General features: G+C 41.8%; 1 protein-coding gene across 2 annotated transcripts in view; it reads right to left on the reverse strand.

Moving 5' to 3' along the window:
- Nucleotides 1–10,512: 10,512 nt before the first annotated feature.
- LOC139381506 (hedgehog acyltransferase) overlaps nt 10,513–26,782 on the reverse strand; it is a 103,117-nt gene continuing 86,847 nt past the window's right edge. For both annotated transcript variants that reach the window (XM_071125108.1, XM_071125107.1), the window contains one exon: nt 10,513–11,251. In XM_071125108.1, coding sequence (XP_070981209.1) covers nt 11,166–11,251 — 86 coding nt within the window. In that variant the 3' untranslated portion in view covers nt 10,513–11,165. The remainder of the gene's footprint in view (nt 11,252–26,782) is intronic.

Here is a 26,782-nt window from a genome sequence, read left to right on the forward strand (position 1 = left end):
AAGCAAAAAGGGACTTACGTTGAGAGTGTGAAGACAGGCAACAGATTCAGAAAATCTTTGTCCCAATGCTGGGCAATTTGGTCACAGGGCCACAGATTCTGGGAGTTGTTGGTGTATCTCAGCTGAGGCCATTTATTGTCCCTCAGCTTGCCGATGCCTGTGAAAGCAGCAGATGACGGAGCTACGATGCTGTTAATTTAAAGAGGATCTGGTGGTTTTACCCGTGGGCTATGGAACCTTGGAGTTGATCCCGTCGATCATTTTGGAGAATCTGGGGTGTGCGCAGTGAAAGGGGTCTAGGTGCACTGCAGTGACCTTTAGACCACCATGGGTTTGGCTACCCTCTCTGTGACCCACAGACACAGGTTCACAACTGTACTCTTGTGTTCTCCTGGTCTGCTTGTGCACATCAGCTGTATATTTAAGTTTCTACTTTTTTCCACCAGTTCGTGGAGTTCAAGAGCAGAGCAGCAACGAATTCATTATTATTCATTATCCTTGTAGATCTCCAATGGGACCACTATCTTTAGTGGTTCTCAGAGTATGGTATCTATACGGGGTGAATCGATCTTTTGCTTTTCCACTATCTTTGAACCACCGGTGCACAATGCATTCTGGATGTATTCACGATGTCATTCTATCACCGTGTAATACTTTACAAGACTTTATGCATACCTTGGTGTTGCCTTTATAAATACAAAAAGGATATAGAAACATTCAGCACAGGTGATACTGTATATTGAGCTTTGCACTTGCTATAAGCATTCAGTATAGATCTTGCTCCTGACAATGCATTACACACAGATGGTTCACAGAACGTGTTACAGTAGGTTGTTTTTACTACTGTACTCTGTAATCATTGGATCACCTTGTAGCCATCTTCTTTAAACCAGACGAAGGAGGCTGTGTTGACTAATCAGAGCTCAGGACCATTAGGTTTCAACCAATCAATCTTTTGGTCTGTACGCAGAGAACTGGCTGGCCAATCAAAGACCAGCATGGTCTTTTGAAAGAACTCCAACCCCCTTTTAGACTGACTGACCATCACCGTATGTCTTATCAGATCGAACAGAGAACTGCTATCTATAGTCAAGAAACAACCACCTTTGTTGACTGGTTCGTCTTTATTCTTGGCCGATGGTTACAGTGCTGGGAATTACTCTTAAGGAACTGCGTCTGTTGCACTAACCGCTTCATCATGGCGACATGTTGTGTTGTTTGGATGTGGAGGTTGTATTATTTAACTGATTCTTAGTTTATGTTTGTCAAACATGGCTCTCTGACACTGTACATGTGAAACAAATAGAAAAAGTATTTCAACATTTACTGTGTAACTGGGTCTTCCAAAAAACATACTTTTTCAAGACACTTCTCACTGCAAAATATGACTTGCTGCATGACTTGCGTTGATCGACATACATCACTGTTTGGCCTTGCAGTTTTCCATAGGCTAGCCTACTGAATGCTCATGCTTGGAACTCCATTACTGAATATCAAAGGCAAACAGAACATTGAGGCCTATGAATTACTAATCGATGTACATTTTTTAAATCTAATTTATATCCAGGACATGTTGATCTCCTTCTGTCCGGAACTTTCACTAATTGGAACCTAGCGGTTCCAAAGTTTTCATGTCTTCAATGATGTGGGCACCTTCAATGGGTTTCATTAATTTGAGACCTAAGCCTAATCACATCGAAGCAGTATCATGTTAATATTTGAAAATATTATGATCTTAATGTTAACTGTTGCCAAAGTTCCTCCCATCACTATATGGGACCAACTGGCATTTGGGCCCTGGTTTGCCACAAGACAGTGTTAGCCTGAGCTTAAGCATAGCTATTAGTTCGGTAAGCCAATGCGAGTCTTCAGGTCTCAGGCAAGGTTACTCATCCCGTGGGGTTTACTAAACCAGCTTCTTTACAACATATACATTTATAATTATTAGTCTTAGGTGAGGTCTCCACTAATGGTTGTGTTTTCATTGAGCTACATAATGGCAACATTGTGTTACATAACAGCTGAAATGTGCTAAGTAGCCCGCAAATGGCTAGAAACAGACAGCTGCAACACCGCACTCCATTAAGTTTTCACTTTCAATTCATGCAATTTATTAGTGACAAATTGTCTTAAAGTATGTACAGTTGAAGTCGGAAGTTTACATACACTTAGGTTGGAGTCATTAAAACTCGTTTTTCAACTGTTCCACAAATTTCTTGTTAACAAATTATAGTTTTGGCAAGTCGGTTAGGACATCTATTTTGTGCTTGGCACAAGTAATTTTTCCAACAATTGTTTACAGACAGATTAATTCACCTATAATTCACTGTATCACAATTCCAGTGGGTCAGACGTTTACATACACTAAGTTGACTGTGCCTATAAACAGCTTGGAAAATTCCAGAAAATGATGTAATGGCTTTAGAAGCTTCTGATAGGCTAATTGACATTATTTGAGTCAATTGGAGGTGTGCCTCTGGATGTATTTCAAAGCCTACCTTCAAACTCAGTGCCTCTTTGCTTGACATCAAAATAAATCAGCCAAGACCTCAGAAAATAAATTGTAGACCTCCACAAGTCTGGTTCATCCTTGGGAGCAATTTACAAACGCTTGAAGGTGCCATGTTCATCTGTACAAACAATAGTACGCAAGTATAAACACCATGGGACCACGCAGCCATCACACCGCTCAGGGAGGAGACACGTTCTTGTTCTGTCTCCTAGAGATGAACGTACTTTGGTGTGAAAAGTGCAAAACAATCCCAGAACAACAGCAAAGGACCTTGTGAAGATTCTGGAGGAAACAGGTACAAAAGTATCTATAGCTACAGTAAAACGAGTCCTATATCGACATAACCTGAAAGGCTGCTCAGCAAGGAAGAAGCCACTCCTCCAAAACCGCCATAAAAAAGCCTGACTATGGTTTGCAACTGCACATGGGGACAAAGATTGTACTTTTTGGAGAAATGTCCTCTGGTCTGATGAAACAAAAATAGAACGGTTTGGCCATAATGATAATGATATGTTTGGAGGAAAAAGGGGAGGCTTGCAAGCTGAAGAACACTACACCATCCCAACTGTGAAGTACGGGGTGGCAGCATCATATTGTGGGGGTGCTTTGCTGCAGGAGGGACTGGTGCACTTCACAAAATAGATGGCATCATGAGGGAGGGAAATTATGTGGATGCAACATCTCAAGACATCAGTTAAAACTTGGTCGCAAATGGGTCTTCCAAATGGACAATGAGCCCAAGCATACTTCCAAAGTTGTGGCAAAATGGCTTAAGGACAACAAAGTCAAGGTATTGGAGTGGCCATCACAAAGCCATCACAAACCTCAATCCTATAGAACATTTGTGGGCAGAACTGAAAAAACGTGTGCGAGCAAGGAGGCCTTACAAACCTGACTCAGTTACACCAGCTCAGTCAGGAGGAATGGGCCAAAATTCACCCAACTTATTGTGGGAAGCTTGTGGAAGGCTACCCAAAATGTTTGACCCCATTTAAACAATTTTTAAAAATTGTACCTTTATTTAACTAGGCAACTTAAGAACAAATTCTTATTTTCAATGATGGCCTGGGTTAACTGCCTGTTCAGGGGCAGAACGACAGATTTGTACCTTGTCAGCTCGGGGGTTTGAACTTGCAACCTTCCGGTTACTAGTCCAACGCTCTAACCACTAGGCTACCCTGCCGTCCCTAATACTTCTGACCCACTGGTAATGTGATGAAATAAATAAAAGCTGCTATTATTCTGACATTTCACATTCTTAAAATAAAGTGGTGATCCTAACTGACAGTGAATCTTTACTAGGATTAAATTTCAGGAATTGTGAAAAACGGAGTTTAAATGTATTTGGCTAAGGTGTATGTAAACTTCCAACTAAGAGGGGGAAAAAGGTAGATCTCTCTCTGCAGTAACAATGCATTAACTAAATCAAACCCATATCGTGATCATGTTACATTAGGCTATTAGCCTGTTACCTTATTTCGCCTTAAATTATTTCAGATACAGGAGGAAGAAATTGTGTGAACCCTTTGAAATTACCTGAATTTCTGCATAAATTTGACCTGATGTTGATCTAATTCACAACAATGGACAAACAGTGTGCTTAAACTAATAACACACAAATTATTGTATTTTTCTTATTTATATTGAATACATCAGTCATAGTGTAGGTTGGGAAAAGTATGTGAACTTTGGAGTCAGGAGTCATCTAACCTGGAGTCTAATCAATGAGACGAGATTGGATATGTTGGTTAGACATGCCCTGCCCTATAAAAAAACATTTACAAAATTTGAGTTTGCTATTCACAAGAAGCATTTCCTGATGTGAACTATGCATCAAAACAAAAGAGATCTCAGAAGACCTAAGATTAAGAATTGGGTTACAAAAGTATCCCTTAAAGCCTTGATGTTCATCAGTCCACAGTAAGACAAATAGTCTATAAATGGAGAAAGTTCAGCACTGTTGCTACTCTCCCTAGGAGTGGCTGTCCTGCAAAGATAACCTCATTGAGCATTCTGTGCTGTGCTCTTACAGTTAAGAATCCAAGAGTGTCAGCTAAAGACTTACAGAAATCTCTGTAATATGCTAACATCTCTGTTGACGAGTCTATGATATGTGAAACACTAAACAAGAATGGTGTTCATTGGAGGACACCACATTGCTGTCCAAAAAAAAGCATTGCTGCACGTCTGAAGTTCGCAAAAGAGCACCTGGATGTTCCACAGCGCTACTGGCAAAATATTCTGTGGATAGATAAAACTAAAGTTGAGTTGTTTGGAAGGAACATGCTACACTATGTGTGGAGAAAAAAAGGCACCGGCCACAAACATCAAAACCTCATCCCAACTGTAAAGTATGGTGGAGAGAGCATCATGGTTTGGGACTGCTTTACTGCCTCGGGGCCTGGACAGCTTGCCATCATCGACAGAAAAATGAATTCCCAAACCATTTTGTACGAGAATGTAAGGCTATCTGTCTGCCAATTGAAGCTCAATAGAAGTTGGGTGATGCAACAGGACAACGACCAAAAACACAGAAGTAAATCAACAACAGAATGGTTTCAACAGAAGAAAATACTCCTTCTGGAGTGGCCCAGTCAGAGTCCTGATCAACCCGATTGAGATGCTGTGGCATGACCTCAAGAGTGCGGTTCAAACCAGACATCACAAGAATATTACTGAACTGAAACAGTTTTGTAAAGACAAATGGTCCAAAATTCCTCCTGACCGTTGTGCAGGTCTGATCTGCAATTACAGAAAACGTTTTGTTGAGGTTATTGCTGCCAAATTAGGGTCAACCAGTTATTAAAACCAAGGGTTCACATACTTTTTCCACACTGCACTGGCAATGTTTACACGGTGTGTTCAATAAAGACATGAAAACATATAATTGTTTGTGTGTTATTAGTTTAAGCAGACTGTGTTTGTTTATTGTTGTGACTTAGATGAAGCTCAGATCAAATTTTATGACCAATTTATGCAGAAGTCCAGGTCATTCCAAAGGGTTCACATACTTTTTCTTGTCACTGTATATATTTTGAACAAAACCGTTACGATAGCACTATACAATGTTTACAGAACATGTGTTTTTAGAAAATATATAGAGATTAAAGGGTCATGAATGAGTTTTCTTTCACTTACGTGTGAATAAGTCTCATACAGTAGTATTTTTTGGACTGTCCTGTACTCCACTAAGAGCTTGCTTACATAACTAGCGTTCTGAGATCAGCTCCTGTACGCAAGCAGCAGCTCTCCATGTTAGTTCTTTCAAAAGACCTGATTTTGATCATTTGTCCATGCTGGAATCTTATGGAAACTACGACTTATGAATGTTACCATATTTATCTTTTGACCATACACAACATGGAATGTGGAGGGTCTTCACTTAGACAATATTATGAATACTTATGAATAGTATAATTGCGATCCTGGCCAGATACTAATTGTAGTTAACAGAAACACTTTACGTAAAGCCAACATGTCAAGTGCTTTATGACTTGTTTATAAACTATTTTATGCATGTATATTAAGCATTTTTTGGGAAAATAGCAGTTATGCATTTAGGATAATTATGAGATAAGCATATGAACAAACCCCTTATGTCTTATTGCAAGTATTATATTGCATTATAACAATATCATGCATTACACGTGTTGGAGTTAAATGAATCATCCACTCAAAAACTATTTTGGTATTTCCATTAGTCCAATGTTGATACAGTCCCAAAATGTTTTGCATGTCAGCAGTCAAGTTAAGATATGGGACTTTCAAGAAGAAAATTATAACTTGCCACATCATCATCACTTGCCACATCATCATGAGTCTGTATCAAGTGGACTAATGAAAAAAGTAAATATTTGGAGTGGATTATTCCCTTAAGTTAAGTGCTACAATGTAAACCAGGGGTGTCAAACTCATTCCATGAAGGGCCTAGTGTCTGCATGTTTCTGTTTTTTTTCCTTTCAATTAAGACCTAGAAAACCAGGTGAGCGAACACGCCCTCTGTGGAATGAGTTTGACACGTGCTGTAAACAATAGTTATGATTGTTCACTGCTGACCCAAATGACCCCTACTGATGTAAATGTGTTACTATTATCAAGCAAGTTGGAAAGAAATGCACACACACTTTACTTAAATATGAACTTAAGCCTAGACTAAATCCGTATCGTCGAAGATCCGTGCCATAGCGTGATTGACATTTAAAGGCAATGTTCCCATGTTCGTTTAGACTGCTTTCACAGTAAACGCTGCATATGTTGGCTCAATCGGAAATGATCTTTACATTTCAATTGCGCTATAACACAGATCTTCCACAATAAGGGTTGAATCCAGCCCTTAAACATACTTTGATTTAACATACTTAAGAATCAAGTTAAGTATGCACTACATTACTCACTAATGAAATTAGGTGATTGCACGTGTTGCTGTCATTGGTAAACAATAATTGTGCATTGCCGTTGATGTGTTAACAGAATGTACGCGTTTAGGTCTCCATGATACGGAGAAGTCAACAGCTTGTTTATTATTTTAACACATATAGCTTCACATGCAGTATAGTATAATAATGTTTAAGGGGCCAGTGCCTAAGTAAGGGGATATTGCATTATTAATGAGAAGAATGACACTGTACTCTATGCATTGCAATGCTCAAATATTTAAAAATATTATAGCATGCTTTTGTTAATTGATACTCTCCCAAAATGGGTAACAACAACGATGTCATTTGGTTGGTGCATATTGTTAGTAATGTACATTGATTCTTCATGATGTTTACCTAAAATCACATGCCTATTCAAATGTACATGCATTTACCACTCTTTTATGGAAACTTGATGTACATCCTTGTGCCAGCTGCATTGATGCATGTGAACAATATTTGATACATTTGAGGGTAAAAAGTGATTTATACTTGGCTTAGTTCACCTGTTTTTTTCTCTTTTGGAAAATAATTGGTGGAACATGTAACATGGCATTAATGGATAACCCTCTGTGTTGGTCTTTCTTGTGGTGATATCACAGAGGAGGTTCGTTTAGAACAATTGAGAGAGTCTTGATGGAGTGCATCACAATTCCAGACAGTCATCTGGGGCTCTATCTTGATTGCACACAACAACAAAATCTCACTTTATCTGCACTGATTGGAAAAGACTTGAAAGATTAAAATAATATGGCGGAAGCTCTTTTTTTTTTACTTCAAAAAAATGTTTACCCCTTTTTCTCCCCAATTTTCGTGGTATCCAATTGTTTTAGTATCCAATTGTTTTAGTCTCATCGCTACAACTCCCGTACGGGCTCGGGAGAGACGAAGGTTGAAGTCCTCCGATACACAACCCAAGCCGCACTGCTTCTTAACACAGCGCACATCCAACCCGGAAGCCAGCCGCACCAATGTGTCAGAGGAAACACAGTGCACCTGGCAACCTTGGTTGGCGTGCACTGCGCCCGGTCCGCCACAGGAGTCGCTGGTGCGCGATGAGACAAGGATATCCCTACCGGCCAAAACCTCCCTAACCCGGACGACGCTAGGCCAATTGTGCGTCGCCCCACGGACCTCCCGGTCACGGCCGGTTACGACAGAGCCTGTGCGCGAACCCAGGGCCTCTGGTGGCACAGCTGGCGCTGCAGTACAGCGCCCTTAACCACTGTGCCACCCGGGAGGCGGTGGAAAGCTCTTAACGTGGCCAGTTCTTTCAGATCAGTGTGATAAAGGAGAGGACGCTAGGAGAGGACGGACATTTAAGACAATTGAGAAAGATCCTACCAGCTATTGAGCTAGTCCTCGAGTGCATCCCAAATGGCACTCTATTCCCTATAGGTCACCTGGTCAAAAATTAGTACACTATATAGGGAATAGGGTGCCATTTGATATGCACCCCTTCCATGCATGAGCCTGGTCAGTAAAACCTAATAATGTACCAGCACCTTGTTTTTAAAGTCCTAGGCCCAGACTCCCAGCCACACAACCCCAAGTCCCGTAATGCACCAAAAAAACCTTAAAGCTGATTTATTCTCTGTTGCATATCCGCACCCCCTGAAAAAAATACAAAAGTATAATCTCACACAAAAGTAGTGCACTGGGCCTTTACTAGTCCTGTATTAGCAGACCGAACTAGCAGTCTGTAGTGAGGACAAAACAAACTGTTCAGCACCCCCACCCCCATTCATCTTCCCGCGGCTATGCTCTGTTGATTTCATTAAAATGTGAGCATGATTACTTCAGACATGTTTAAACAACGTAAAACTATTTTTGTGGTCAGTTCAGGGGAGCTGCCTAGTACCACTGTGTATGTACATACTACTTTAATGTCATGTGAAGAGAGAGAGAGAGAATTGGTTACACTTGAAGGGTACATGCATAAGGACTTGTTGTTGACAGTTGACAAGCATTTAGTAAAGGTACTGCTTATGAATGCAGTATATGGGTAATGAAGTGCTTATGCTGTTACCCTTCAAGTAAAGTGCTACTAAAAGATCAACCATTAATATAAATATATAATGAGGACAGTAATGTGATTTATGCACATGTCACGATATTCATATGTTTCCTGTAATGATACTGTAAATGTAATTGCAAGCACAAATGAGAGTATTTGTAAAGATATGTAAAATACTATTTATAATAAATGATATTTTATACATAGCCGTCGGCTGTTTGGTTTCGACGTTTTTGTTGTTGTTAATTTCATTTAAATGAGACCATGGTCATTTCAAACACAATTGTGTGATGTTGAAGAAATAACTATTTATTCGATAGGGGCAAAAATGTAAGTAGACAAAGTTCCATGTCAATAGGTGAAGCCACCATTATAACAATGATAAGGTACAGGACAGTCTCCTATCATCATCAACAGTAGAAGAACAAACCCTTGCACATGCATCATCTCACACTTATAGTACAGTGATAGCAGAGGAGGCTGGTGGGAGGAGCTATAGAGGACAGGCTCATTGTAATGGCCAGAATGGAATTAATGGAACGGAGTTAAACATGTGGTTTACATATGTTTGATTCCATTCCAGCCAATCATGTTAGGTAAGAGACAGACAAGGGGTTGAATCTAGCTGGATAACACCTGCATGGCCTGGCTGCCTCCTGAAGGAGCAGAATATTTACTGAATGCTATGTATAAAAACATCACATTAACATCCAATTAACACGACACCGGGCCCTCTTCCCTGACAGAGATGGATAGAGAAAGATACAGATATCCACATAGAGAGAAAAGAGAGACTCAGTCAGACACAGAGAGAAATAGAAACAAAGTGAAAGAGAAAAAAAGGGAGTGAGGGATCCAGTGACGGAGGAACACACAATGGCCCATGTAGAACCGAGGTCAGTCACTGCCAACCTAAATATTAGGGCCGGCTCACTGGGTGACGAACTGCATCTATACAAGCACATTATTAGTAAGAACAGCCTACATGACTAACACTAACATGGGGCACCCTTTGAAGCAACCTTTACGTGTGATGAAATTATTGCTATACTTGTAATCCGTCACGAAAAGGCTTGTGTGGCGGGTTTCTTATCATAAACTGTTTAAGATTTAACGCTGCAGATCTTATTCTCTTCTTGACTGGATTTTTGGATTCTCGGGATGTCATAAGACCCATTTAAGCTTGTGTCTCAAATAGATCCCTATATGATGCACCACATTTGACCAGAGCCCTATTGCCCCTGGTAAAAAGTAGTGCACTAGCTAGGGAACAGGATGCCATCTTTGGATGTGACCTAAATCCCTTTCAGAGTAGTGTTAGGCTAGTCTAATTAGCAGGGTTTTCTCCCCCGACACTACATGTTAGTTAAACTGACACAGATCTGCTGATCCCTTTAGTGCTATGAGACAGATACAGGATTAGTGCAGTCAATGAGGTGCTTTCAGCCATTCCATTCCAGGAGATGTATAATGCTGATTTTGGGGTTAAACAGATCCAAAACATCCAAGGTTGGATACTGCAAGCCTCACTGTCAGGTTATCAACAAATTACCACTGAACAGCATCCATTGTTTTTCAATATATGTGTTTTACTCTATGCACCCAAATATTAAGCAGCAGTTCTCATAGGTACAGGTAGTTTGGCGGACAGGTTTCTTATACTGTAGGTCACTTTCTTATAGTCACATACGTACATGTGTCCAGTGTTTTCCTCAGCAGGTCTCATTGATAGTCCCCACTGTGGGTGGGTAGTAAAGGACAGGTTTGCTCTCCCCACATAGCAGAGTGCACTGTGGGGTGGTTACAGTGGGTTGTTCTCCCCACATGGCAGAGTGCACTGTGGGGTGGTTACAGTGGGTTGTTCTCACCACACAGCAGAGTGCACTGTGGGGTGGTTACAGTGGGTTGTTCTCACCACATGGCAGAGTCCACTTACATTTAAGTCATTTAGCAGACGCTCTTATCCAGAGCAACTTACAGGGTCAATTAGGGTTGATGTGCCTTACTCAAGGGCACAGAGATTTTTCACTTAGTCAGCTCAGGATTCGAACCAGCAACCTTTTGGTTACTGGCCTAACGCTCTTAACTGCTAGGCTACCCGAGTCCACTGTGGGGTGGTTTAAGGTGGGTTGTTCTCCCCACATAGCAGAGTCAGCACTGTGTGTTGGTGAGTTAGGATGAGTTCTGCCTCCCTTCCAACAGTCTCTGTGGGGTTGGTGATTTAGGGTGGGTTGTGTTCCCACTCCAGTCCGATCTGGGCAAAGCAATAGAGGAAGGCTAACATGGGTGGAGCCACTGTACACCAACCTGGAGAGAGACAGAGAGAGACACCCTTAGATGCCAGCAACACATACACATTCACTTGTTTACAGTACACCCATAATTTCACAGTACATACACTACCGTTCAAAAGTTTTGGGTCACTTAGAAATGTCCTTATTTTTGAAAAAACAAACAAATTGTCCATTAAAATAACATGAAATTGATCAGAAATGCAGTGTAGACATTGTTAATGTTGTAAATGATGGGATTGAGATCCGGACTCTTCGCTGGCCATGGCAGAACACTAACATTCATGTCTTGCAGGAAATCAGCCATACTGCTCGTTCTGTACGTGGTGGCATTATCATGCTGGAGGGTCATGTCAGGATGAGTCTGCAGGAAGGGAACCACGTGAGGGAGGAGGATGTCTTCCCTGTAACGCATAGCATTGAGATAGCTTGTTGTCATTACAGGCACAGTCCGATGATGCTGTGACACACCGCCCCAGACCATGACGAACCCTCCACCTCCAAATCGATCCCGCTTCAGAGTACAGGGTCATTCCTTCGACGATAAATGCGAATCCAACCATCACCCCTGGTGAGACAAAACCGCGACTCGTCAGTGAAGAGCACTTTTTGCCAGTCCTATCTAATCCAGCGATGGTGGGTTTGAGCCCATAGGCGACGTTGTTGCCGGTGATGTCTGGTGTCGGCCTACAAGCCCTCAGTCCAGCCTCTCTCAGCCTATTGCAGACAGTCTGAGCACTGATGGAGGGATTGTGCGTTCCTGGTGTAACTCAGGCAGTTGTTGTTGCCATCCTGCCACTGCGAGGATGATCAGCTGTCCTTCCTGTCTTCCTGTAGCACTGTCTTAGGCATCTCACAGTACGGACATTGCAATTTATTGCCCTGGCCACATCTTCAGTCCTCATGCCTCCTTGCAGCATGCCTAAGGCACATTCATACAGATGAGCAGGGACCCTGTACATCTTTCTTTTGGTGTTTTTCAGAGTCAGTAGAAAGGCCTCTTTAGTGTCCTAAGTTTTCATAACTGTGACCTTAATTGCCTACCGTCTGTGAGCTGTTAGTGTCTTAACGACCTTTCCACAGGTGCATGTTCATTAATTGTTTATGGATCATTGAACAAGCATGGGAAACAGTGTTTAAACCCTTTACAATGAACATCTGTGAAGTTATTTGGATTTTTACGAATTATCTTCGAAAGACAGGGTCCTGAAAAGGGAAGTTTAGCCCTTACACAGCCTGGAGGTGTGTTGGGTCATTGTCCTGTTGAAAATCAAAATGATAGTTCCACTAAGCACAAACTGGATGGTGTATAAACAGAATGCTGAGGTAACTATGCTGGTTAATTGTGCCTTGAATTCTAAATAAATCACAGACAGTGTCCCCAGCAAAGCACCCCCACACCACTTCCTCCATGCTTCATGGTGGGAACCACACATGCAGAGATCACCTACTCTGCGTCTCACAATGACACAGTGGTTGGAACCAAAAATCTCAAATTTGTACTTATCAGACCAAAGGACAGATTTCCACCGGTCTAACGTCCATTGCTCGTGTTTCATGGCCCAAGCAAGTTCCTTTTTCTTATTGGTGTCCTTTAGTAGTGGTTCTTTGCAGAAATTCAACCATGAAGGCCTGATTCACGCAGTCTCCTCCGAACAGTTGATGTTGAGATGTGTTTGTTCCTTGAACTTTGAGCATTTATTTGGGCTGCAGTTAACTAATGAACTTATCCTCTGCAGCAGAGGTAACTCTGGGTCTTCCTTTCCTGTGGCGGTCCTCATGAGAGCCAGTTTCATCATAGCGCTTTATGGTTTTTGCAGTTGCACTTGAAGAAACTTTCAAAGCTGTTGACATTTTCCAGATTGACTGACCTTCACGTCTTAAAGTAATGATAGACTGTCATTTGTCTTTAGTTATTTGAGCTGTTCTTGCCATAATACGGACTTGGTCTTTCACCAAATCTTCTCCATACCACCCCTACCATGTCACAATACAACTGATTGACTCAAACACATTAAGGAAAGAAATTCCACAAGGCACACCTGTTAATTGAAATGGTGACTACCTCATGAAGCTGGTTGAGAGAATGCCAAAAGTGTATAAGAATATTTTGAAGATAAATACACAATGCAGAGGATGAGAGGACGAGAGTACTAAAAACGAAATAGAGTACTAATGGTAAATAGAGAATTGTTAATGGAAATAGTTGTGTCTCAGTTCAACAGCTGTTTAGAATCTGTGGAATGTCAGTCCTGAACTCAGAGCTACATGTGCTACGTTTTCATTGGTCTGTACATTGAGTCTGGAGCAGGATACTTGTTCTTTGGCCATTTGCCCAGTTGTACTGCAAGAACTTCTGATTTATTTCGATTTGTTTAACACTTTTTTGCTTACTGCATGATTCCATATGAGTTATTTCATAGTTTGTCTCTATTATTGTACAATGTAGAAAATAGAAAATAGTAAAAATAAAGAAAACCCTTGGAATGAGTAGGTGTGTCCAAACTTTTGACTGGAACTGTTTCCCATCTTTTGGAAGAAAAACTATTGAACTCATATTGTAATCAATTATAGGTCATATTTCATAGAAATCTGGAAACACTTTAAACTGGACCTGCAGTCAAGGTTGTGTTCAGTCTGCATAAACAGAGGTTGTTTTGAAAGTCTCTGTCTGTTCACCTCAGTTTCACCCAGTTCTGAATACAAATTCTCAAAATGTCTGTCCTTGCTCACAGACACCTCCTTCCACTCTCCACCTCCTCTGACTCATCTCCAGCCTCTCACCTTGCTGCTCCAGCCCATTCCTCCCCTCTACTTGTTAAGGGAATTTTTATCAATGATGACTAATTATGTATACATTTCAATCAGGACTGACTAATCAGAATACTATTATGTTACTGTATATGTACTAATCCGAATACTATTATGTTACTGTATATGTACTAATCAGAATACTATTATGTTGCTGTATATGTATGAGTTTTCTTTCTTGATCCCAGTGCTGAATATAATGTGTGTAAATGTGGTCAAGAGTTAGAACAATGACTGTCTGTTCCTTGGTAGAAATGAATGAACGATATCTTCAGACTGGCTAGAATGCTTATCTACACAAGAAGACCTTGGCTCATAAATTATATTAAATTGGTAGGGAGACGATGTGGGGAGGCTTGAGATACTGCCTTTGTACCAGGGTGGGAGAAGAGACGGGTTGGTACTGGAACTAATGACGTAATTTTCAGTTTATAACCTGTGGTAAACTGTATCGTGTTCAGTACTCTCGTGAATAAATTCTGCTGATTGACTTTAAGACTGGGCTCTGTCCATTATTATAGAATAAGGGTCTTACAAATCCTTGTGAACTGACAGAGTGTTTAATTTTAATTGGGTATTAAAACATAGAGCAATTTAATTCCTTTAACACTACTCCTCCTCCTCTTCCTCCCCCAGACCTGGCTTGTCTCCAGCCTCTCACCTTGGTGCTCCGGCCCAAACCTGCGCCCATGCCGCTGCAACACAGTGTAAGACACAGTGTAGCTCCCTTGATTCTCTCTCTCCTGATCAGACTCTCATTATCATCTCATCTCTGGCTCTAAGACAGACCAGCCAGCCACAATGGGAGCTACACTGTCTTAGCCAGAAGAGATTCAGCAGAGGTGAGAGAGATAGAAAGCGAGAGGTAGAGAGACAAAAAGAGAGAGAGAGAGTAGAGAATGTCAGCTTTTATTGTAGGGTATTTTCATTCATATCCGTTTTATCGTTCAGAAATGAAAGTGTTTTATGTATGTAGTACCGCATTCAGTTACTATTGGGCAAAACATAACCCAAGACAAACTGCAAATGCATGTAAGGTGTTGGTAGTCACAAGCTTGATGTAGTCACTGTGTGTAAGGAATATAGGATCAGAAATACTAAACTTTTGACTACTTTAATACCATATAAGTGTGTGTGTGTGGGGGGGGGGCACCCTGTCAAGTTTGAGATCTGCTCCCCTGACAGACAAGAATGAATCTGATACATGACTTTCCCTAGAGAGTTCAGACCTTTACACCTTGTCTAAATGTAGCATGTACAGTTGAAGTTGGAAGTTCACATACACCTTAGCCAAATACAATAAACTCAGTTCACAATTCCTGACACTTAATCCTAGTAAAATTTCCCTGTCTTAGGTCAGTTATGATCACAACTTTATTTTAACTTCTTTGGGTTAGGGGGCGGTATTTTGACATCCGGATGAAAAGAGTGCCCAAACTACCTGCTACTCAGGCCCAGAAGCTAGGATATGCATACCATTGATAGATTTGAATAGAAAACACTCTAATGTTTCTAAAACTGTTACAATAATGTCTGTGAGTATAACAGAACTGAAATGGCAGGCAAAACCCCGAGGACAAACCATCACAAAAAAACCAAATTCATCCTACCACTGATTTCAATGGCTGGCACTTTTATAATAGGGCGAAATTGTGCCCGATTGCAGTTCCTAGGACTTCCACTAAATGTCAACAGTCTTTAGAAAGAGTTTCAGGCTGGTTTTCGGAAAAATGAGCCAGAAATGGTAGTTTTTCTAGGTGGCTCCCATTTTGGCTGTAGTGTTTCCAAGCGTGTGAAAGAGAGCGCTTCCTTTGGTATTTTTCTCCGGTAAAGACAATAACGATTCTCCGTCTTAAATTTGATCATTTATTCGCGTATTTGGGTACCTCAGGTTTGATTATAAACGTTGATTGACTTGTTTGGATAAGTTTATTGGTAACGTTTGGGATTAATTTTGTATGCATTTTGTAGGAGGGAAAACAAGTGGATTATTGACTGAAGCGTGCAAGCTAAACAGAGTTATGGATATAAAGAAGGAGTTTATCGAACAAAAGGACCATTTGTAATGTAACTGGGACCTTTTGGAGTGCCAACAGAAGAAGATCTTTAAAGGCATATATTATATCGCTATTTCTGACTTTTGTGTCGCAACTTTCATGAAAGTTTAATATTTAGTAATTTAATTTGAATTTGGCGCTCTGCAATTTCACAGGATGTTGGCCAGGTGGGACGGTAGCGTCCCACTGATCAGCAAGAAGTTAAGAATGTGAAATGTCAGAATAATAGTAGAGAATTATTTATTTCAGCTTTTGTTTCTTTCATCACATTCCCAGTGGGTCAGAAGTCTACATACACTCAATTAGTATTTGGCAGCATTGCCTTTAAATTGTTTAACTTGGGTCAAAAAGGTTGGGTAGCCTTCCACAAGCTTCCCACAATAGGTTGGGTGGATTTTGGCCCATTCCACCTGACATAGCTGGTGTAACTGAGGCACGTTTGTAGGCCTCCTTGCTCGCACACACTTTTTCAGTTCTGCCCACAAGGTCAGAGCTTTGTGATGGCCACTCCAATACTTTGACTTTGTTGTTCTTAAGCCATTTTGCCACAAATTTGGAAGTATGCTTGGGGTCATTGTCCATTTGGAAGACCCATTTGCGACCAAGCTTTAACTTCCTGACTGATGTCTTGAGATGTTGCGTCAATATATACACATAATTGTCCTACCTCATGAAGCCATCTATTTTGTGAAGTGCACCAGTCCCTCCTGCAGCAAAGCACCCCCACAACATGATGCTCCCACCCCTGTGCTTCACGGTTGGGATGGTGTTCTTCGGCTTGCAAGCCTCCCCCTTTTTCCTCCAAACATAATGGTCATTATGGCCAAACAGTTCTATTTTTGTTTCATCAGACCAGAGGACATTGTCCAAAAAGTACAATCTGTGTCACCATGTGCAGTTGCAAACCGTAGTCTGGCTTTTTTATGGCGGTTTTGGAGCAGTGGCTTCTTCCTTACTGAGCGGCCTTTCAGGTTATGTCGATATAGGTCTCACACTCAATGTCAACAAAACAAAAGGAGATGATCGTGGACTTCAGGAAACAGCAGAGGGAGCAGCCCCCTATCCACATCGACGGGACTGTTCACCCCGCTATCATCCAGAAGGCGAGGTCAGTACAGGTGCATCAAAGCTGCGACCGAGAGACTGAAAAACAGCTTCTATCTCAAGGTCATCACACTGTTAAACAGCCATCACTAACATTGAGTGGCTGCTGCCAACATACAGACTCAAATCTCTAGCCATGTCTCAGTTGTTGAATCTTGTTATGTTCATACAAATATTTACACATGTTAAGTTTGCTGAAAATAAAAGCAGTTGACAGTGAGAGTTTCTTTTTTGCTGAGTTTAGTATCAGGGACCCCCAAGCTCCCCAAAAATGAAATATTCCCCCTCCCCCAAATAAAAATTCATGCCATAGAGGATTGAGGAAATTGCTTGGCAGGTAAGACAGACAGTCCAGGAAAGGCATTCACCCGCCAATACAATACACTGTCATGCTAGTTTCTTTCCCTTCCAAATCGAGAGCAGCTCTAACAATGCAGCAGAGAACGAAGGGATCAAACTATGTTCAGGAGCCACGGTCTTAGTTTCACTTCTTAAAGAGAGAGAGAAATAGAGCAGCCCATAGGGAAATGAGTGCTGTGCTCTGTGAACGCGTGTTAGTGAAGCAGCTTACTCAAGCCAGCCAAAATGAGGCCAGTCTGTTCAGAGAGAAAACTCACATGCCTATTTAGTATACCAGGAACAGCATTTTCCAGGAAAGGCCATGTAGATCTGAGAGGGTTAGATAGGTAGAAGAAATATAGTATGATGACCCAGACAATATAGGATTTCCACTAAGTCAGAAGCCAAGATAAAGCTATTACCATTTGGTTTAGATATATATATACACACACTCCTAGGTGTTGAGGGGGTTGATTTGAAATTCAGCAGGCATGTACTGTAGGTGAGGGTGGAAGTTGCTCCAAGATCTAAGCTCTCCTCCATGTCAGTCTCTGGAAAGGGAGAAAACTACTTAACAAAGAAATTATTGAGGACAGACACTCAATCTAAAATAGAACCTTCAGTGCAAAATTTGTGTTATTTTAGCTAATGAGGTAAGAGGATAAGGTTTTTTTGTTTGCTCTCACAGTCAGGGGGAGATTAGACTTTAATTAAAAAGATAGTAGCTGGAATCTAAAATTGAGACTGCTGATATGATTAAGTTAAAGAAAGAAATAACATCTAGAATTGAAGGTGTAAATTGGTTTTAGCGGCCTCTCAAACCTTTTCTCTCTTGTCCAAGTGCACCACGTGATAATAACCAGCGTATATAAAAAGAAACCTGTGACAAATGTGTTATAGCCTATATCCGTTGTTCAAACGGACTGTATGTGACTATACATCTTCCTGAAAACAGAAGATGAGGGTTACAAATAACACAAAAAAATATAATTAAATTGTATTGGTCACATACACATATTTAGCAGATGTTATTGCAGGTCTAGTGAAATGCTAGTGTTCCTAGCTCCAACAGCACAGTAATATCTAACAATTCACAACACACAAATCTAAAAGTAAAAGAATGGAATTAGGATGTACAGTTGAAGTCAGAAGTTTACATACACTTAGGTTGGAGTCATTAAAACTCGTGTTTCAACCACTCCACAAATCCCTTGTTAACAAACTATAGTTTTGGCAAGTCGGTTAGAACATCTACTTTGTGCATGACAAGTCATTTTTCCAACAATTGTTTATAGACAGATTATTTCACTTATAATTCACTGTATCACAATTGCAGTGGGTCAGAATTTAACGTACATTAAATTGACTGTGCCTTTAAACAGCTTGGAAAATCCCAGAAAATGATGTCATGGCTTTAGAAGCTTCTGATAGGCTAATTGACATTATTTGAGTCAATTGGAGGTGTACCTGTGGATGTATTTCAAGGCCTACATTCAAACTCCGTGCCTCTATGCTTGACATCATGGGAAAATCAAAAGAAATCAGCCAAGACCTCATAAAATAAATTGTAGACCTCCACAAGTCTGGTTCATCCTTGGGAGCAATTTCCAAAACGCCTAAAGGTACCACGTTCATCTGTACAAACAATAGTATGCAAGTATAAACACCATGGGACCACGCAGCCATCATACCGCTCAGGAAGGAGACGTGTTCTGTCTCCTAGTGATTAACGTACTTTGGTGTGAAAAGTGCAAAACAATTACAGAACAACAGAAAATGACCTTGTGAAGATGCTGGAGAAAACAGGTACAAAAGTATCTATATCCACAGTAAAATGAGTCCTATATCGACATAACCTGAAAGGCCGCTCAGCAAGGAAGAAGCCACTGCTCCAAAACCACCATAAAAAAGCCAGACTACGGTTTGTAACTGCAAAGTACAAAGATAGTACTTTTTGTAGAAATGTCCTCGTCTGATAAAACAAAAATAGAACGGTTTGGCCATAATGACAATCATTATGTTTGGAGGAAAAAGGGGGAGGCTTGCAAGCCGAAGAACACCATCCCAACCGTGAAGCACGGGGGTGGCAGCATCATATTGTGGTAGTGCTTTGCTGCAGGAGGGCTACCTGAAACGTTTGACCCAAGATAAGCAATTTAAAGGCAATGGTACTGAATACTAATTGAGTGTATGTAAACTTCTGACCCACTGAGAATGTGATGAAAGAAACAAAAGCTGAAATAAATAATTCTCCCTACTATTATTCTGACATTTCACATTCTTACAATAAAGTGGTGGTCCTAACTGACCTAAGACAAGACATTTTTACTAGGATTAAATGTCAGGAATTGTGAAAAACTGAGTTTAAATGTATTTGGCTAAGATGTATGTAAACTTCCGACTTCAACTGTATATAAATACTAGGACGAGCAATGTTGGAGTAGCTTTAGAATAGAAAAATATATATACATATGAGATGAGTAAAGCAGTATGTTAACATTATTAAAGTGACCAGTGATTCCATGTCTATGTACACTGCTCAAAAAAATAAAGGGAACACTTAAACAACACAATGTAACTCCAAGTCAATCACACTTCTGTGAAATCAAACTGTCCACTTAGGAAGCAACACTGATTGACAATAAATGTCACATGCTGTTGTGCAAATGGAATAGACAACAGGTGGAAATAATTATAGGCATTTAGCAAGACACCCCCAATAAAGGAGTGGTTCTGCAGGTGGGGACCACAGACCACTTTTCAGTTCCTATGCTTCCTGGCTGATGTTTCGGTCACTTTTGAATGCTGGCGGTGCTTTCACTCTAATGGTAGCATGAGACGGAGTCTCCAACCCACACAAGTGGCTCAGGTAGTGCAGCTCATCCAGGATGGCACATCAATGCGAGATGTGGCAAGAAGGTTTGCTGTGTCTGTCAGCGTAGTGTCCAGAGCATGGAGGCGCTACCAGGAGACAGGCCAGTACATCAGGAGACGTAGAGAAGGCCATAGGAGGGCAACAACCCAGCAGCAGGACCGCTACCTCCGCCTTTGTGCAAGGAGGAGCAGGAGAAGCACTGCCAGAGCCCTGCAAAATGACCTCCAGCAGGCCACAAATGTGCATGTGTCTGCTCAAACGGTCAGAAACAGACTCCATGAGGGTGGTATGAGGGCCCGACGTCCACAGGTGGGGGTTGTGCTTACAGCCCAACACCGTGCAGGACGTTTGGCATTTGCCAGAGAACACCAAGATTGGCAAATTCGCCACTGGTGCCCTGTGCTCTTCACAGATGAAAGCAGGTTCACACTGAGCACATGTGACAGACGTGACAGTCTGGAGACGCCGTGGAGAACGTTCTACTGCCTGCAACATCCTCTTTGGGGGGCCGCACAGCCCTCCATGTGCTCGCCAGAGGTAGCCTGACTGACATTAGGTACCGAGATGAGATCCTCAGACCCCTTGTGAGACCATATGCTGGTGCGGTTGGCCCTGGGTTCCTCCTAATGCAAGACAATGCTAGACCTCATGTGGCTGGAGTGTGTCAGCAGTTCCTGCAAGAGGAAGGCATTGATGCTATGGACTGGCCCGCCCGTTCCTCAGACCTGATTCCAATTGAGCACATCTGGGACATCATGTCTCGCTCCATCCACCAACGCCACACTGTCCAGGAGTTGGCGGATGCTTTAGTCCAGGTCTGGGAGGAGATCCCTCAGGAGACCATCCGCCACCTCATCAGGAGCATGCCCAGGCGTTGTAGGGAGGTCATACAGGCACGTGGAGGCCACACACACTACTGATCCTCATTTTGACTTGTTTTAAGAACATTACATCAAAGTTGGATCAGCCTGTAGTGTGGTTTTCCAATTTAATTTTGAGTGTGACTCCAAATCCAGACCTCCATGGGTTGATAAATTTGATTTCCATTGATAATGTTTGTGTGATTTTGTTGTCAGCACATTCAACTATGTAAAGAAAAAAGTATTTAATAAGAATATTTATAATATCATTCAGATCTAGGATGTGTTATTTTAGTGTTCCCTTTATTTTTTTGAGCAGTGTATATATGGCAGCAGCCTCTAAAGTGCAGGGTTGAGTAGATGAGTGGTGGCCGGCTCCTGATGGCCGTTTAACAGTCTGATGGCCTTGAGATTGAAAAACAGCTTCTGTCTCTCGGTCCCAGCTAAAATGCACTGGTACTGACCTCGCCTTCTGGATGATAGCGGGGCGAACAGACCATGGCTCAGGAGGTTGATGTCCTTAAATATCTTCTTGGCCTTCCTGTGAAATAGGATGCTGTAGATGTCATGGAGGGTAGACAGTGTGCACCCGGTGATGCGTTGGGGAGACCGTACCACCCTCTGGAGAGCCCTGTGGTTTGCGAGCGGTGCAGTTGCTATACCAGGCAGTGATACAGCCCGACAGGATGCTCTCGATTGTATAACTGTAACGGTTTCTGATGGCCAGATTTCTTGAGACTCCTGAGGTTGAAGAGATTCACCACATTGTCTGTGTGGGTGGACCAATTCAGATTGTCAGTGATGTGTACACCGAGGAACTTGCTTTCCACCTTCTCCACTGCAGTCCTGTCAATGTGGATAGGGGGCGTGCTCTCTCTGCTGTTTCCTGAAGTCCACGATCAGCTCCTTTGTTTTGTTGACGTTGAGGGAGAGGTTATTTTCCTGGCACCACTTCGCCAGGGCCCTCACCTCCTCCATGTAGGCTGTCTCGTCATTGTTGGTAATCAAGCCTACCACTGTAGTCTGCAAACTTGATGATTGAGTTGGAGGCGTGCATGGCCACACAGTCATGGGTGAACAGGGAGTACGGGAGGGGGCTGAGCATGCACCCTTGTGGGGCCCCTGTGTTGAGGATCAACAAAGTGGAGGTGTTGTTTCCTACCTTCACCACCTGGGGGCAGCCCCTTCAGGAAGTCCAGGACCCAGTTGCACAGGGCGAGGTTCAGACCCAGGGCCCCGAACTTAATGAGCTTGGAGGGTACTATGGTATTGAAGGCTGAGCTGTATTCAATGAACAGCATTCTGACGTAAGCACCATTCCACCAGGGCCTCACCTCCTCCCTGTAAGCTGTCTCATCATTGTTGGTAACCAGGCCTTCTACTGTTGTGTTGTCTGCAAACTTGATGATTGAATTGGAGGCGTGCATGGCCACACATCATGGGTGAACAGGGAGTACAGGAGGGGTGGTAGCCGGCTAGGGATGGCTATTTAACAGTCTGATAACCTTGAGATGGAAGATATTTTTCAGTCTCGGTCCCTGCTTTGATGCACCTGTAACTGACCTCACCTTCTGAATGATAGAGGGGTGAACAGTCCGTGGCTCGGGTGGTTGATGTCCTTGATTATCTTTTTGGCCTTGCTGTGACATTGGGTGCTGTAGGTGTCCTGGAGGGCAGGCAGTGTGTCCCTGGTGATGTGTTGGACAGACTGCATGGGATAGGGCAGTGTGCAGTGCGATGTTGATGCATTGTCTTTGCATCTATTAGGGTGGTAAGCAAATGGGTCTAGGGTGTGGAGTCTAGGGTGTCAGGTATGATAGAGGTGATATGATCCTTAACTACCCTCTCAAAGAACTTCATGATGACAGAAGTGAGTGCTACGACGGCGATAGTCATTTAGTTCAGTTACCTTAGCTTTCTTGGGTACAGGAACAACGGTGGACATCTTGAAGCAAGTGGGGACAGCAGACTGGGATAGGGAGAGAATATGAATATGTCTGTAAACACTCCAGCTAGCTGGTCTGCGCATGCTCTGAGGACGCGGCTAGAGATGCCATCTGGGCCAGCAGCCTTGCAAGGGTTAAATGTCTTACTCACGTCGGCCACAGAGAACATAAGGACCTTATGCCTTGTTAAGTGTGTAGAGCATGAGTGTGTGTATGTGTGCGAGTGTGTTGCACGAGTAGTTTTTGACAGAAAATCATTGTAGAGCTGTCACTTTTATGTCCAAGATCCGTACAAATCCAGTCTTTAAAAAATAACTAACCTTCCCATTTTGTAACTCCCCACTTGAGTTTTGCATTGGTGCAAAAAACAATCTGCGCTTTAACCACTGAATGATCATGTAAGTAGACCTACTGCACGAGTAGGTTACCTAGCAGTTCCATCTCTGGGCAGCCAAACATGTTCATATGGACCGGTAACTGAGTCTGACCATGGGCGAGTTCATTTTGCAGCACCCGGTGCTCTATTACTTCTTATGTTGTTTGTCAACTACCGCTTTAGACAGCCTACTATTTGTGATGATATTCTTCATAGTTGTGCTGCCATATCGCAGCGAGAGTTTCTGAAAAAGGAGCTAGCCAACATTTGCAATGAGAAAATAATCGCCTTTTTGACCGCCTGTTTAGGTCTTGCTTGTGTTTGATATGCTTGAACGAACATGTATTTTGTGTGGGCTACAACATGAAAAAATAATAATTGCACTCAAATTTTAACATGTTGATCATATCTTTAGCAGCTATGTTAAAAGTAGTCAGGTTCCAGAGAATCTGAAATCGCAGCCACTCCGTTCAAGAAAATACAAGACACTTGTACAGATAAAATCCGGGCTATATACTAACTCCAAGACACGACAGGACGATGTGAACACACTTATATAGAGCAGATGGTCCTGACAGCACTAAATATCTGGAATGACTGGGCATTCTTACTCAGCCTCACCATTGCTTTTAACAGCAGGCTGGGAAACGGTTTAGATCTTTGCTTTAATAAGCGTTTGTGGTGGGGAAAGTTCTACTAAGCTAACATATGGAATTGCTGTAATATGTTTAAAAAAAAATGATGGACCACTTTAGATATTTTATAAAATATTGAATTTGGCCTTTACAACTACAGCCCATAGAAAAGTATTGAATAACATTCATAAATGGCAAAACAGAAAGTTAAAAAAAAATATCAAAAGGAATAAAAGGTTTTGATGTTTCTGCCCTAAGAAAGAAAGATCTGGAAATATGTTTTTTTATTTTTTAAACACATATTTAACCCCTTTTTTGATGGCACAAAACTACCTTAATACTGCCAATCCTTTTTCAAACTAGTACCTGGTTACCTTCAGACGAGTCCTGTGACACTTGTGTGAGAGAACACCATCGTGTTCGTGGGAGTTTCCCTTTTCCACAGTGAGGTCACATTAGTTTGTAGCCCAAACAGTTCGGACGATACAGACAGAGCTGGCACATCAGCGTTACAGACTTCAGATGAGTCCCATGAGGCTTGTGGAGTATGAGAGCAAAATGGAGAACACCAGCGTGTTCGTGACAGTCTCATTTTTCCACATTAGATAGTAAACCAAACCGTTGGGATGTTACAGACGTTTTCGTGAGAGGACTGATTTTCAGGAAGGGGAACAGTCAGATGCGGTGCAAAAAAAAACATCTCTAGCTTGAACTGACGGATATGGATGGGAATTGTTATGTTCATTAGATTGACAGACGGTTGTGTCAATAGACTCTTAATGGTTAGTCTGGCAGAAAAAGTTTATGCACTCAAGAATGTCCACATTTGGTTTCTGCAGAGACAAGAGACGAAGGACGAGGAGAGACGAGGAGTAAAACAGAAAAATACATTTGACTCTTTTCATCATAGAAATGAAGAAAGGAAGGGAAAACAGAGATTTCCCAAAGAGTTAGACAGAGGGTTAGACAGAGAAAAGAGAGAGGGATGTGTGTTATGTGTCTTAATTTCAGTTCATTACATCATGTGAACAGACTTAAGCCTTAGCCCTGAGAGGGGGCTCACCTCTCCTGCGGTGCCCCTGAGGGTGCCACAGGTGTCTTGCTGTGATACTGTAATTCCAGCCCACTGCCAGCCAAAGGGTAATGGAGAAGATTAGAATGGGATTAAGACCAGGATTAACATAAGAATTTAAGGCCAATTTTGGGAAGAGACACACCTCTATGTTACATTACACATCAGGTCGTATCCAAACCTATGGGGTTATCTAGATAATGATGTCATGTAGACAGTTTAAGAGTCCTTGGATGTCGTTTGTACCTATGATCGCAGTACATTGGGGTCACTTAGAAATGGCCTTGTTTTTGAAAGAAAAGCACATTTTTGTCCATTAAAATAACATCAAATTGATCAGAAATACAGTGTAGACATTGTTAATGTTGTAAATGACTATTGTAGCTGGAAACGTCTGATTTTTAATGGAATATCTACATAGGCATACAGAGGCCAATTATCAGCAACCATCACTCCTGTGTTCCAATGGCGTGCTGTGTTAGCTAATCCAAGTTTATCATTTTAAAAGGCTAATTGATCATTAGAAAACCCCTTTGCAATTATGTTAGCAGAGCTGAAAACTGTTGTTCTGATTAAAAAAGCAATAAAACTGCCCTTCTTCAGACTAGTTGAGTATCTGGAGCATCAGCATTTGTTAGTTCGATTACAGGCTCAAAATGGCCAGAAACAAAGTACTTTCTTCTGAAACTCGTCAGTCTATTCTTGTTGTGAGAAATGAAGGCCGTGCGAGAAATTGCCAATAAACGGAAGATCTCATACAATGTCATACACAGAACAGCGCAAACTGGCTCTAACCAGAATAGAAAGAGGAGTGGGAGGCCCCAGTACACAACTGAGCAAGACGACAAGTACATTAGTGTGTCTAGTTTGAGAAACAGACGCCTCACAAGTCCTCAACTGGCAGCTTCATTAAATATTACCCTCAAACCACCAGTCTCAACGTCAACAGTGAAGCGGCAACTACAGGATGCTTGGTCTTCTAGGCCAATATCATTATCCAAACCTTTTTCTACAAATAACAAAAAAAAATGTGTCATTGGTCAAGTCCAGGTAGTTATCGCTCTGTTTCATAAAACTTTCTTCAGTTTAGTGCCTAATGAACATGACCCAGAGTGGAGGGTTTGGGTTTGTGATTAGACTAAAAACGGCAGTTTGATTACTGTTATTAAGGATTCAATCAGAAACCTGTAATTAGCCAAAATGGCTGCCTTTGTGTGCTGATTAGCACCATAGAGGTCTGTAATAAGTACAAACGGGGAGAAAAGGCCACTCTGTGGTTCCGTCCCAAATGGCACCATATTCCCTACATAGTGCCTATAGGTTCTGGTCAAAAGTTGTGCACTATGTAGGGAGTAGAGTGCAATTTGTAATGCACAAAATGGGCAATGTCATTAAGGTATATTATTCTAGGGATTTCCGCCATGCAGCTTTCGACTGCAATACAATTATTTAGTAGGTAGAGAATGAAGAGC

The sequence above is a fragment of the Oncorhynchus clarkii genome, chromosome 23 (assembly GCF_045791955.1).
Source record: "Oncorhynchus clarkii lewisi isolate Uvic-CL-2024 chromosome 23, UVic_Ocla_1.0, whole genome shotgun sequence".
NCBI lineage: Eukaryota > Metazoa > Chordata > Actinopteri > Salmoniformes > Salmonidae > Oncorhynchus > Oncorhynchus clarkii.